Below are 15,103 nucleotides of genomic sequence, written 5' to 3'. Positions count from 1 at the left end.
CATGGATAGACATTCCGCGCTCGCAACAAATGAATGATGCGCCGACATCAACATTTGTTTTATATATCGCCCAAGCCGTAAAGCGGGTATTATTGTTGGGGTAGCTAACCAGAAACATAAACAAAAGCAGAAGTTAGCCTGCCGCTTTCTCCATCACCAGTGGTAGGTTCATCACTTCAATAATAATCTTATGTCTGATTTATTATGCGGAAAGTTTGCTTCAGTAGTAAATGCGCTATGCTTCGTGTAGCTAGCTATGTCTGCCAGTTTATTATTCATACTGTTGTTAGCCGTGTGTTGTTAGCCAACGTTAGCTAGCTAGTCATGCTAATGTAATGCCAAATATTTGTATAACGTGTTCTATCTGTGCTAATGCTGCTCAGCTAACGTTAGCTACATTTACATTTACATTTAAGTCATTTAGCAGACGCTCTTATCCATACTTTTAATAAATATTGCTGGTCATTTAGGACTGTATTTATCCGCAAGACACGACTCTGAACTTGGTGATCATGATTTTGCCGTTGTTGTTCCTCTTCCTCAGTTGGAATGGCAGCCTCCTCCTCATCCTCCTCTGCCGGAGGGGTTAGTGGAAGCTCCGTGACTGGCTCAGGATTCAGCGCGTCTGAACTCATCCCCCCGCGTAAGGTCCTCTACACGTATCCCAAAGGAGCCGGAGAGATGATGGAAGGTAAAGGCTTTCTTTGACACGGGCCAATCACCAGTGGCTTTAGAATATAGGTTCAGAACGTTGCAAGACACAAGAACGGTGATGAGGATTCTTTTGGAGTTCTAGAAAACCTTGTCTGTTCTGTACATTCTACCTGCAACATTCTGAACATTGTTCTTGGCTCTGATTGCAATATTAATCGTGTTCATATCCCATATACAGTGATGTTGTGTGTGTGTGTGTGTGTGTGTGTGTGTGTGTGTGTGTGTGTGTGTGTGTGTGTGTGTGTGTGTGTGTGTGTGTGTGTGTGTGTGTGTGTGTGTGTGTGTGTGTGTGTGGTTAGCTACTGTACATGTGTGTGTGGTTCTGAATACTTGCCCCTTCTGTACATCTGCCCAGCCACGCTTCTCTTACAACTATTCTATCTGGCTTCAAGTCAAGTGTAGCTTGTCTGGATTTGACCCAAAAGATAAACAATGTGTCCCTGGAACTTTTCACTGTTCCCTTAATGACCTAGCTACCATGCGTCATAGTTGGCTCTTCCTCCAGGAGGACGTGCGCTGCTACCAGCGACAGTCAATGCTCTGCCCCAACGTCACCCCACAACGCGCATCGCCAGTGTACCCCACTTCCCTCACACCCAAATCAATCTGGCTTCAAGTCAAGTGTAGTTAGTGATCCTTTGATCTGGAGTTGGTGACCCATGATCCTTTTGAATCATAGTTGGATCTTCATCCAACAGAGGATGTACAGGGGCACCAGCAAGCAGGCAGTGCTCTGCCAATGGGTCAGCCCACACAGTGCTCTGCTAATGAGTCAGCCTACACAGTGCTCTGCCAATGAGTCAGCCCACACAGTGCTCTGCCAATGGGTCAGCCCACACAGTGCTCTGCCAATGGGTCAGCCCACACAGTGCTCTGCCAATGGGTCAGCCCACACAGTGCTCTGCCAATGGGTCAGCCCACACAGTGCTCTGCCAATGGGTCAGCCCACACAGTGCTCTGCCAATGGGTCAGCCCACACAGTGCTCTGCCAATGAGTCAGCCCACACAGTGCTCTGCTAATGAGTCAGCCCACACAGTGCTCTGCCAATGGGTCAGCCCACACAGTGCTCTGCTAATGAGTCAGCCCACACAGTGCTCTGCTAATGAGTCAGCCCACACAGTGCTCTGCTAATGAGTCAGCCCACACAGTGCTCTGCCAATGGGTCAGCCCACACAGTGCTCTGCTAATGGGTCAGCCCACACATTGCTCTGCTAATGGGTCAGCCCACAACTCCCACCACCAGTTTTGTCACATCACACAAGAGGAACTGCTTGTTTGAACCCGAAGGGCCATCTGGCTCCTTGCCCCTGCTTTGTGCATCCCAAATGACACCCTATTACCTACGTTGTGCACTAATTTTGACCAGAGCCTTATGTGCCAAAGTTGTACACTATATTAGGATAGGGTAACCCCATCCTTTGTTACCTCATAGACCCCAAATCAAACATTGTGTTGTGATGAATGTCTTAGTTTGGATCATTGTGCTGGAAAGCACTGGGTGTTCAGAGGACTAATGGGCTCACTTAAGTGGGACAGCAGTGAAGCGGGTGGCCAGGGTTGGGGTTCTTTTCCGCTTTGTTTTTGGGGCCTGTGCCAAAGGGCGGCGCACAATTGGCCCAGCTTCATCCGGGTTAGGGGAGGGTTTGGCCCGGGGTAGGTCGTCCTTCTAAATAAGAATTAGTTCTTAACTGACTTGCCTCGTTAAATAAAATAAATATATTACAAAATTATGAATAAATGGCTCCCTATTCCCTATACCAGGGATCATCAACTAGATTCAGCCGCGGGATGATTTTTGTTTTTACTTGAGTGGATGGTCGGGGGGCCTGAACATAATTAGAAATCATTTGTAGACTGCAAATTGACCGCAAGAAGACCAAACAGATTGTTTTAGTCAGATATTATATCAAACCTCGCTTGTATTTGATCAGATGTGTCTCTCTATTCTTCCCAGGAATACTTGGGAACAGATTTCGCAAAAAATGTCATCACTCGGAGCTGATGTTTTGATTCTTTTGGCCAACATTGAAAATGGGGGACCGACTTCGGTCCGTGGGCCGCCAGTTGAAGAACCTAATCCTACATTGTGCACTAATATCATATGGGCCATGGTCAACAGTAGTGCACTGTCTAGGGCCATGGTCAACATGTCTAGGGCCATGGTCAACAGTAGTGCACTGTCTAGGGCCATGGTCAACATGTCTAGAGCCATGGTCAACAGTAGTGCACTGTCTAGGGCCATGGTCAACATGTCTAGGGCCATGGTCAACAGAAGTGCACTGTCTAGGGCCATGGTCAACATGTCTAGGGCCATGGTCAACAGTAGTGCACTGTCTAGGGCCATGGTCAACATGTCTAGGGCCATGGTCAACAGTAGTCCATTGTCTAGGGCCATGGTCAACATGTCTAGGGCCATGGTCAACAGTAGTCCACTGTCTAGGGCCATGGTCAACATGTCTAGGGCCATGGTCAACAGTAGTCCACTGTCTAGGGCCATGGTCAAGAGTAGTGCACTGTCTAGGGCCATGGTCAACAGTAGTGCACTGTCTAGGGCCATGGTCAACAGTAGTCCACTGTCTAGGGCCATGGTCAACATGTCTAGGGCCATGGTCAACAGTAGTGCACTGTCTAGGGCCATGGTCAAGAGTAGTGCACTGTCTAGGGCCATGGTCAAGAGTAGTGCACTGTCTAGGGCCATGGTCAACAGTAGTGCACTGTCTAGGGCCATGGTCAACAGTAGTGCACTGTCTAGGGCCATGGTCAACAGTAGTGCACTGTCTAGGGCCATGGTCAACAGTAGTGCACTGTCTAGGGCCATGGTCAACAGTAGTGCACTGTCTAGGGCCATGGTCAACAGTAGTGCACTGTCTAGGGCCATGGTCAACAGTAGTGCACTGTCTAGGGCCATGGTCAACAGTAGTCCACTGTCTAGGGCCATGGTCAACAGTAGTGCACTGTCTAGGGCCATGGTCAACAGTAGTGCACTATCTAGGGCCATGGTCAACAGTAGTGCACTGTCTAGGGCCATGGTTAACAGTAGTGCACTGTCTAGGGCCATGGTCAACGGTAGTGCACTGTCTAGGGCCATGGTCAACATGTCTAGGGCCATGGTCAACGGTAGTGCACTATCTAGGGCCATGGTTAACAGTAGTGCACTGTCTAGGGCCATGGTCAACATGTCTAGGGCCATGGTCAACAGTAGTGCACTGTCTAGGGCCATGGTCAACAGTAGTGCACTGTCTAGGGCCATGGTCAACAGTAGTGCACTGTCTAGGGCCATGGTCAACAGTAGTGCACTGTCTAGGGCCATGGTCAACAGTAGTGCACTGTCTAGGGCCATGGTCAACAGTAGTGCACTGTCTAGGGCCATGGTTAACAGTAGTGCACTGTCTAGAGCCATGGTTAACAGTAGTGCACTGTCTAGGGCCATGGTCAACATGTCTAGAGCCATGGTCAACAGTAGTGCACTGTCTAGGGCCATGGTCAACATGTCTAGGGCCATGGTCAACAGAAGTGCACTGTCTAGGGCCATGGTCAACATGTCTAGGGCCATGGTCAACAGTAGTGCACTGTCTAGGGCCATGGTCAACATGTCTAGGGCCATGGTCAACAGTAGTCCATTGTCTAGGGCCATGGTCAACATGTCTAGGGCCATGGTCAACAGTAGTCCACTGTCTAGGGCCATGGTCAACATGTCTAGGGCCATGGTCAACAGTAGTCCACTGTCTAGGGCCATGGTCAAGAGTAGTGCACTGTCTAGGGCCATGGTCAACAGTAGTGCACTGTCTAGGGCCATGGTCAACAGTAGTCCACTGTCTAGGGCCATGGTCAACATGTCTAGGGCCATGGTCAACAGTAGTGCACTGTCTAGGGCCATGGTCAACAGTAGTGCACTGTCTAGGGCCATGGTCAAGAGTAGTGCACTGTCTAGGGCCATGGTCAACAGTAGTGCACTGTCTAGGGCCATGGTCAACAGTAGTGCACTGTCTAGGGCCATGGTCAACAGTAGTGCACTGTCTAGGGCCATGGTCAACAGTAGTGCACTGTCTAGGGCCATGGTCAACAGTAGTGCACTGTCTAGGGCCATGGTCAACAGTAGTGCACTGTCTAGGGCCATGGTCAACAGTAGTGCACTGTCTAGGGCCATGGTCAACAGTAGTGCACTGTCTAGGGCCATGGTCAACAGTAGTGCACTGTCTAGGGCCATGGTCAACAGTAGTGCACTGTCTAGGGCCATGGTCAACAGTAGTGCACTATCTAGGGCCATGGTCAACAGTAGTGCACTGTCTAGGGCCATGGTTAACAGTAGTGCACTGTCTAGGGCCATGGTCAACAGTAGTGCACTGTCTAGGGCCATGGTCAACATGTCTAGGGCCATGGTCCACGGTAGTGCACTATCTAGGGCCATGGTTAACAGTAGTGCACTGTCTAGGGCCATGGTCAACATGTCTAGGGCCATGGTCAACAGTAGTGCACTGTCTAGGGCCATGGTCAACAGTAGTGCACTGTCTAGGGCCATGGTCAACAGTAGTGCACTGTCTAGGGCCATGGTCAACAGTAGTGCACTGTCTAGGGCCATGGTCAACAGTAGTGCACTGTCTAGGGCCATGGTCAACAGTAGTGCACTGTCTAGGGCCATGGTCAACAGTAGTGCACTGTCTAGGGCCATGGTTAACAGTAGTGCACTGTCTAGAGCCATGGTTAACAGTAGTGCACTGTCTAGGGCCATGGTTAACAGTAGTGCACTGTCTAGGGCCATGGTTAACAGTAGTGCACTGTCTAGGGCCATGGTTAACAGTAGTGCACTGTCTAGGGCCATGGTCAACGGTAGTGCACTGTCTAGGGCCATGGTCAACATGTCTAGGGCCATGGTCAACATGTCTAGGGCCATGGTCAACATGTCTAGGGCCATGGTCAACAGTAGTGCACTATCTAGGGCCATGGTCAACAGTAGTGCACTGTCTAGGGCCATGGTCAACGGTAGTGCACTGTCTAGGGCCATGGTCAACATGTCTAGGGCCATGGTCAACATGTCTAGGGCCATGGTCAACAGTAGTGCACTATCTAGGGCCATGGTCAACAGTAGTGCACTGTCTAGGGCCATGGTCAACGGTAGTCCACTGTCTAGGGCCATGGTCAACAGTAGTCCACTGTCTAGGGCCATGGTCAACGGTAGTCCACTGTCTAGGGCCATGGTTAACAGTAGTGCACTGTCTAGGGCCATGGTCAACGGTAGTCCACTGTCTAGGGCCATGGTTAACAGTAGTCCACTGTCTAGGGCCATGGTTAACGGTAGTCCACTGTCTAGGGCCATGGTTAACAGTAGTGCACTGTCTAGGGCCATGGTCAACATGTCTAGGGCCATGGTCAACGGTAGTCCACTGTCTAGGGCCATGGTTAACAGTAGTGCACTGTCTAGGGCCATGGTCAACGGTAGTCCACTGTCTAGGGCCATGGTTAACAGTAGTGCACTGTCTAGGGCCATGGTCAACATGTCTAGGGCCATGGTCAACATGTCTAGGGCCATGGTCAACATGTCTAGGGCCATGGTCAACATGTCTAGGGCCATGGTCAACATGTCTAGGGCCATGGTCAACATGTCTAGGGCCATGGTTAACAGTAGTGCACTGTCTAAGGCCATGGTCAACAGTAGTGCACTGTCTAGGGCCATGGTCAACAGTAGTGCACTGTCTAGGGCCATGGTCAACATGTCTAGGGCCATGGTCAACATGTCTAGGGTCATGGTCAACGGTAGTGCACTGTCTAGGGCCATGGTCAACAGTAGTGCACTGTCTAGGGCCATGGTCAACAGTAGTCCACTGTCTAGGGCCATGGTCAACAGTAGTGCACTGTCTAGGGCCATGGTCAACAGTAGTGCACTGTCTAGGGCCATGGTCAACAGTAGTGCACTGTCTAGGGCCATGGTCAACATGTCTAGGGCCATGGTCAACATGTCTAGGGCCATGGTCAACATGTCTAGGGCCATGGTCAACATGTCTAGGGCCATGGTCAACAGTAGTGCACTGTCTAGGGCCATGGTCAACAGTAGTGCACTGTCTAGGGCCATGGTCAACATGTCTAGGGCCATGGTCAACATGTCTAGGGCCATGGTCAACATGTCTAGGGCCATGGTCAACATGTCTAGGGCCATGGTCAACAGTAGTGCACTGTCTAGGGCCATGGTCAACAGTAGTGCACTGTCTAGGGTCATGGTCAACAGTAGTCCACTGTCTCGGCCTATGGTCAACAGTAGTGCACTGTCTAGGGCCATGGTCAACAGTAGTGCACTGTCTAGGGCCATGGTCAACAGTAGTGCACTGTCTCGGCCTATGGTCAACAGTAGTGCACTGTCTCGGCCTATGGTCAACAGTAGTGCACTGTCTAGGGCCATGGTCAACAGTAGTGCACTGTCTAGGGCCATGGTCAACAGTAGTGCACTGTCTAGGGCCATGGTCAACAGTAGTGCACTGTCTAGGGCCATGGTCAACATGTCTATGGCCATGGTCAACATGTCTAGGGCCATGTTCAACAGTAGTGCACTGTCTAGGGCCATGGTCAACAGTAGTGCACTATCTAGGGCCATGGTCAACAGTAGTGCACTATCTAGGGCCATGTTCAACAGTAGTGCACTGTCTAGGGCCATGGTTAACATGTCTAGGGCCATGGTCAACAGTAGTGCACTGTCTAGGGCCATGGTTAACATGTCTAGGGCCATGGTCAACAGTAGTGCACTGTCTAGGCCCATGGTCAACAGTAGTGCACTGTCTAGGGCCATGGTCAACAGTAGTGCACTGTCTAGGACCATGGTCAACAGTAGTGCACTGTCTAGGGCCATGGTCAACAGTAGTGCACTGTCTAGGGCCATGGTCAACAGTAGTGCACTGTCTAGGGCCATGGTCAACAGTAGTGCACTGTCTAGGGCCATGGTCAACAGTAGTGCACTGTCTAGGGCCATGGTTAACAGTAGTGCACTGTCTAGAGCCATGGTTAACAGTAGTGCACTGTCTAGGGCCATGGTTAACAGTAGTGCACTGTCTAGGGCCATGGTTAACAGTAGTGCACTGTCTAGGGCCATGGTTAACAGTAGTGCACTGTCTAGGGCCATGGTCAACGGTAGTGCACTGTCTAGGGCCATGGTCAACATGTCTAGGGCCATGGTCAACATGTCTAGGGCCATGGTCAACATGTCTAGGGCCATGGTCAACAGTAGTGCACTATCTAGGGCCATGGTCAACAGTAGTGCACTGTCTAGGGCCATGGTCAACGGTAGTGCACTGTCTAGGGCCATGGTCAACATGTCTAGGGCCATGGTCAACATGTCTAGGGCCATGGTCAACAGTAGTGCACTATCTAGGGCCATGGTCAACAGTAGTGCACTGTCTAGGGCCATGGTCAACGGTAGTCCACTGTCTAGGGCCATGGTCAACAGTAGTCCACTGTCTAGGGCCATGGTCAACGGTAGTCCACTGTCTAGGGCCATGGTTAACAGTAGTGCACTGTCTAGGGCCATGGTCAACGGTAGTCCACTGTCTAGGGCCATGGTCAACGGTAGTCCACTGTCTAGGGCCATGGTTAACAGTAGTGCACTGTCTAGGGCCATGGTCAACAGTAGTGCACTGTCTAGGGCCATGGTTAACAGTAGTGCACTGTCTAGGGCCATGGTCAACATGTCTAGGGCCATGGTCAACGGTAGTCCACTGTCTAGGGCCATGGTTAACAGTAGTGCACTGTCTAGGGCCATGGTCAACGGTAGTCCACTGTCTAGGGCCATGGTTAACAGTAGTGCACTGTCTAGGGCCATGGTCAACATGTCTAGGGCCATGGTCAGCATGTCTAGGGCCATGGTCAACATGTCTAGGGCCATGGTCAACATGTCTAGGGCCATGGTCAACATGTCTAGGGCCATGGTCAACATGTCTAGGGCCATGGTTAACAGTAGTGCACTGTCTAGGGCCATGGTCAACAGTAGTGCACTGTCTAGGGCCATGGTCAACAGTAGTGCACTGTCTAGGGCCATGGTCAACATGTCTAGGGCCATGGTCAACATGTCTAGGGTCATGGTCAACGGTAGTGCACTGTCTAGGGCCATGGTCAACAGTAGTGCACTGTCTAGGGCCATGGTCAACAGTAGTCCACTGTCTAGGGCCATGGTCAACAGTAGTGCACTGTCTAGGGCCATGGTCAACAGTAGTGCACTGTCTAGGGCCATGGTCAACAGTAGTGCACTGTCTAGGGCCATGGTCAACAGTAGTGCACTGTCTAGGGCCATGGTCAACATGTCTAGGGCCATGGTCAACATGTCTAGGGCCATGGTCAACATGTCTAGGGCCATGGTCAACAGTAGTGCACTGTCTAGGGCCATGGTCAACAGTAGTGCACTGTCTAGGGCCATGGTCAACATGTCTAGGGCCATGGTCAACATGTCTAGGGCCATGGTCAACATGTCTAGGGCCATGGTCAACATGTCTAGGGCCATGGTCAACAGTAGTGCACTGTCTAGGGCCATGGTCAACAGTAGTGCACTGTCTAGGGTCATGGTCAACAGTAGTCCACTGTCTCGGCCTATGGTCAACAGTAGTGCACTGTCTAGGGCCATGGTCAACAGTAGTGCACTGTCTAGGGCCATGGTCAACAGTAGTGCACTGTCTCGGCCTATGGTCAACAGTAGTGCACTGTCTCGGCCTATGGTCAACAGTAGTGCACTGTCTAGGGCCATGGTCAACAGTAGTGCACTGTCTAGGGCCATGGTCAACAGTAGTGCACTGTCTAGGGCCATGGTCAACAGTAGTGCACTGTCTAGGGCCATGGTCAACATGTCTATGGCCATGGTCAACATGTCTAGGGCCATGGTCAACAGTAGTGCACTATCTAGGGCCATGGTCAACAGTAGTGCACTATCTAGGGCCATGTTCAACAGTAGTGCACTGTCTAGGGCCATGGTTAACATGTCTAGGGCCATGGTCAACAGTAGTGCACTGTCTAGGGCCATGGTTAACATGTCTAGGGCCATGGTCAACAGTAGTGCACTGTCTAGGCCCATGGTCAACAGTAGTGCACTGTCTAGGGCCATGGTCAACAGTAGTGCACTGTCTAGGGTCATGGTCAACAGTAGTCCACTGTCTCGGCCTATGGTCAACAGTAGTGCACTGTCTAGGGCCATGGTCAACAGTAGTGCACTGTCTAGGGCCATGGTCAACAGTAGTGCACTGTCTCGGCCTATGGTCAACAGTAGTGCACTGTCTCGGCCTATGGTCAACAGTAGTGCACTGTCTAGGGCCATGGTCAACAGTAGTGCACTGTCTAGGGCCATGGTCAACAGTAGTGCACTGTCTAGGGCCATGGTCAACAGTAGTGCACTGTCTAGGGCCATGGTCAACATGTCTATGGCCATGGTCAACATGTCTAGGGCCATGTTCAACAGTAGTGCACTGTCTAGGGCCATGGTCAACAGTAGTGCACTATCTAGGGCCATGGTCAACAGTAGTCCACTGTCTAGGGCCATGGTCAACAGTAGTCCACTGTCTAGGGCCATGGTTAACAGTAGTCCACTGTCTAGGGCCATGGTCAACAGTAGTGCACTATCTAGGGCCATGTTCAACAGTAGTGCACTGTCTAGGGCCATGGTTAACATGTCTAGGGCCATGGTCAACAGTAGTGCACTGTCTAGGGCCATGGTTAACATGTCTAGGGCCATGGTCAACAGTAGTGCACTGTCTAGGCCCATGGTCAACAGTAGTGCACTGTCTAGGGCCATGGTCAACAGTAGTGCACTGTCTAGGGCCATGGTCAACAGTAGTGCACTGTCTAGGGCCATGGTCAACAGTAGTGCACTGTCTAGGGCCATGGTCAACAGTAGTGCACTGTCTAGGCCCATGGTCAACAGTAGTGCACTGTCTAGGGCCATGGTCAACAGTAGTGCACTGTCTAGGGCCATGGTCAACATGTCTAGGGCCATGGTCAACATGTCTAGGGCCATGGTCAACATGTCTAGGGCCATGGTCAACAGTAGTGCACTGTCTAGGGCCATGGTCAACAGTAGTGCACTGTCTAGGGTCATGGTCAACAGTAGTCCACTGTCTCGGCCTATGGTCAACAGTAGTGCACTGTCTAGGGCCATGGTCAACAGTAGTGCACTGTCTAGGGCCATGGTCAACAGTAGTGCACTGTCTCGGCCTATGGTCAACAGTAGTGCACTGTCTCGGCCTATGGTCAACAGTAGTGCACTGTCTAGGGCCATGGTCAACAGTAGTGCACTGTCTAGGGCCATGGTCAACAGTAGTGCACTGTCTAGGGCCATGGTCAACAGTAGTGCACTGTCTAGGGCCATGGTCAACATGTCTATGGCCATGGTCAACATGTCTAGGGCCATGTTCAACAGTAGTGCACTGTCTAGGGCCATGGTCAACAGTAGTGCACTATCTAGGGCCATGGTCAACAGTAGTGCACTATCTAGGGCCATGTTCAACAGTAGTGCACTGTCTAGGGCCATGGTTAACATGTCTAGGGCCATGGTCAACAGTAGTGCACTGTCTAGGGCCATGGTTAACATGTCTAGGGCCATGGTCAACAGTAGTGCACTGTCTAGGCCCATGGTCAACAGTAGTGCACTGTCTAGGGCCATGGTCAACAGTAGTGCACTGTCTAGGGTCATGGTCAACAGTAGTCCACTGTCTCGGCCTATGGTCAACAGTAGTGCACTGTCTAGGGCCATGGTCAACAGTAGTGCACTGTCTAGGGCCATGGTCAACAGTAGTGCACTGTCTCGGCCTATGGTCAACAGTAGTGCACTGTCTCGGCCTATGGTCAACAGTAGTGCACTGTCTAGGGCCATGGTCAACAGTAGTGCACTGTCTAGGGCCATGGTCAACAGTAGTGCACTGTCTAGGGCCATGGTCAACAGTAGTGCACTGTCTAGGGCCATGGTCAACATGTCTATGGCCATGGTCAACATGTCTAGGGCCATGTTCAACAGTAGTGCACTGTCTAGGGCCATGGTCAACAGTAGTGCACTATCTAGGGCCATGGTCAACAGTAGTCCACTGTCTAGGGCCATGGTCAACAGTAGTCCACTGTCTAGGGCCATGGTTAATAGTAGTCCACTGTCTAGGGCCATGGTCAACAGTAGTGCACTATCTAGGGCCATGTTCAACAGTAGTGCACTGTCTAGGGCCATGGTTAACATGTCTAGGGCCATGGTCAACAGTAGTGCACTGTTTAGGGCCATGGTTAACATGTCTAGGGCCATGGTCAACAGTAGTGCACTGTCTAGGCCCATGGTCAACAGTAGTGCACTGTCTAGGGCCATGGTCAACAGTAGTGCACTGTCTAGGGCCATGGTCAACAGTAGTGCACTGTCTAGGGCCATGGTCAACAGTAGTGCACTGTCTAGGCCCATGGTCAACAGTAGTGCACTGTCTAGGGCCATGGTCAACAGTAGTGCACTGTCTAGGGCCATGGTCAACAGTAGTCCACTGTCTAGGGCCATGGTCAACAGTAGTGCACTGTCTAGGGCCATGGTCAACAGTAGTGCACTGTCTAGGGCCATGGTCAACAGTAGTGCACTGTCTAGGGCCATGGTCAACAGTAGTGCACTGTCTAGGGCCATGGTCAACAGTAGTGCACTGTCTAGGGCCATGGTCAACAGTAGTGCACTGTCTAGGGCCATGGTCAACAGTAGTGCACTGTCTAGGGAACAGAGTGCCATTTGTGACACATTGTGTGCTAGTTGATTATTTTGGCTCGTCTTTTATTCTCCAGCAAACTGAACGGTGGCACATGTTGGCATAATGTGAGGAGTTATATCATGTTTTAGCCAACTCCTCTACTTACTTACTCAGTGATTACTGAGGATTGTGCTCGCCCGGAGGATTGGGTATTAAATAGTTTGTACCACAAAACCATATACTATAATACGTTATGTTATATAATAGATCTATAGCCTAATAGTTTAGTGTGTGTGTGTGTGTGTGTGTGTGTGTGTGTGTGTGTGTGTGTGTGTGTGTGTGTGTGTGTGTGTGTGTGTGTGTGTGTGTGTGTGTGTGTGTGTGTGTGTGTGTGTGTGTGTGTGTGTGTGTGTGTGTGTGTGTGCTGGTTTGGGTTGTGATCCAGAAGGCATGTTTCCATTCTTGTTGTTTAAACTAACTTGTCTACTACCACTACAGTATCTTGTAACATGTGCTAGTTGAGGAAAGCGTAACAGTAGTTGATGTGATATTGAACATGAACTCTTGTGTCTTCAGACGGCTCAGACAGGTTTCTGTGTGAGTCTGTGTTCAGCTACCAGGTGGCGTCAACACTGAAACAGGTGAAGCACGGTGAGTCCATCAGTCTCTTCATTCAATTATTTTATTGCAGTTGTCTTTTTTTATTATTATTAATGCCTATAGTGCATCTCAAATGGCACCCTAATTCCCTATATATAGTGGACTACTTTCAACCAGAGCCCTATGGGCCTGGTCAAAAGTAGCCCACTATATAGGGAATAGGATGCTTTTTAGAACGCATTTGTTGTTTAGGGGAAAATAACTCTGGTAAGCGATACAAACGAATGCAATGCTTTGATCTAACAGCATATTTCACTGATCTGTTTTTTAGACCAACAGGTATCTAGAATGGAGAAACTGGCCAGTTTGGTTGAAGAGCTGGAAGCAGACGAGTGGCGTTATAAACCAATAGAACAGCTTTTGGGATTTACTCCGTCTTAAAGTCCAAATAAAGACCTGCTCAGTAGCCGCTGGCTGGTCACCACTGGAGAAACATGTTGACCCCAGAACACTACTTTATTTCCAACACATTTGGGTTATTGTCATTTGTTGTGTCATTCCCACAGGGAAGGATGTTCCTGCCTGTTTTTTTTAACCTTTATTTAACCAGGCAAGTCAGTTAAGAACATATTCTTATTTTCAATGACGGCCTGGGAACAGTGGGTTAACTGCCTGTTCAGGGGCAGAATGACAGATTTGTACCTTGTCAGCTTGGGGATATGAACTTGCAACCTTTTGGTTACTAGTCCAATGCTCTAACCACTAGGCTACCCTGCCGCCCCGGCTACCCTGTTATTGGCCAATGTTTAGCTGAGGTCACTAACTGGAGGAAGGAACACCCTGATCTGAGAGAGATATTGTTGTGACCTAAAAAAAAAAAATTATCACAGCAATGAATTATGAATTGAGTAATTAATCATGTTATAGTGGGGAAATTGATGCATTCATGTTTTACTTAGTGTTTTTTTATTTTTATAAATGAAATAAGATGGAATCCTCTTCCTATGTATTAAAATGAAAACATGATGTACTTGGATTATCATTTATTAAATATTTAAATAAAAAATATACAGAATCAATTGTATTTGAGTTATTTACAGTTTTATAACATTATTCCGATGGATTATTTGTTACCACACAGTTGAAAACAATTAGAACCAGGCTCATTGTATTACTGTCAATACCAAGGTCAATAATATATAATATATGTCAATGAGACTGTAGGGCAACACAATAACATCTGCAGTAACAGCCAGGCTTGTTATTCCTCACACATTCTACAGGGAGGAGACTGTAGGGCAACACAATAACATCTGCAGTAACAGCCAGGCTTGTTATTCCTCACACATTCTACAGGGAGGAGACTGTAGGGCAACACAATAACATCAGGCAGTAACAGCCAGGCTTGTTATTCCTCACACATTCTACAGGGAGGGGACTGTAGGGCAACACAATAACATCAGGCAGTAACAGCCAGGCTTGTTATTCCTCACACATTCTACAGGGAGGGGACTGTAGGGCAACACAATAACATCAGGCAGTAACAGCCAGGCTTGTTATTCCTCACACATTCTACAGGGAGGGGACTGTAGGGCAACACAATAACATCAGGCAGTAACAGCCAGGCTTGTTATTCCTCACACATTCTACAGGGAGGAGACTGTAGGGCAACACAATAACATCAGGCAGTAACAGCCAGGCTTGTTATTCCTCACACATTCTACAGGGAGGAGACTGTAGGGAAACACAATAACATCAGGCAGTAACAGCCAGGCTTGTTATTCCTCACACATTCTACAGGGAGGAGACTGTAGGGCAACACAATAACATCAGGCAGTAACAGCCAGGCTTGTTATTCCTCACACATTCTACAGGGAGGAGACTGTAGGGCAACACAATAACATCAGGCAGTAACAGCCAGGCTTGTTATTCCTCACACATTCTACAGGGAGGAGACTGTAGGGCAACACAATAACATCAGGCAGTAACAGCCAGGCTTGTTATTCCTCACACATTCTACAGGGAGGAGACTGTAGGGCAACACAATAACATCTACAGTAACAGCCAGGCTTGTTATTCCTCACACATTCTACAGGGAGGGACTGTAGGGCAACACAACATCTAC

General features: G+C 49.5%; 1 protein-coding gene across 1 annotated transcript; it reads left to right on the top strand.

Moving 5' to 3' along the window:
- Positions 1-3: 3 nt before the first annotated feature.
- LOC124041088 (anaphase-promoting complex subunit 16-like) lies at positions 4-14,057 on the top strand. Its single transcript, XM_046358249.1, has 4 exons — positions 4-162; positions 545-691; positions 12,955-13,029; positions 13,310-14,057. Exons 2-4 carry the CDS (start codon positions 550-552, stop codon positions 13,417-13,419), a joined length of 327 nt encoding a protein of 108 aa, XP_046214205.1. The 5' UTR covers positions 4-162; positions 545-549; the 3' UTR covers positions 13,420-14,057.
- The last annotated feature ends 1,046 nt before the right edge of the window (positions 14,058-15,103 follow it).

This window comes from Oncorhynchus gorbuscha, linkage group LG08 (assembly GCF_021184085.1).
Source record: "Oncorhynchus gorbuscha isolate QuinsamMale2020 ecotype Even-year linkage group LG08, OgorEven_v1.0, whole genome shotgun sequence".
Lineage (NCBI taxonomy): Eukaryota > Metazoa > Chordata > Actinopteri > Salmoniformes > Salmonidae > Oncorhynchus > Oncorhynchus gorbuscha.
This window is presented reverse-complemented; position numbering and strand designations above follow the sequence as displayed.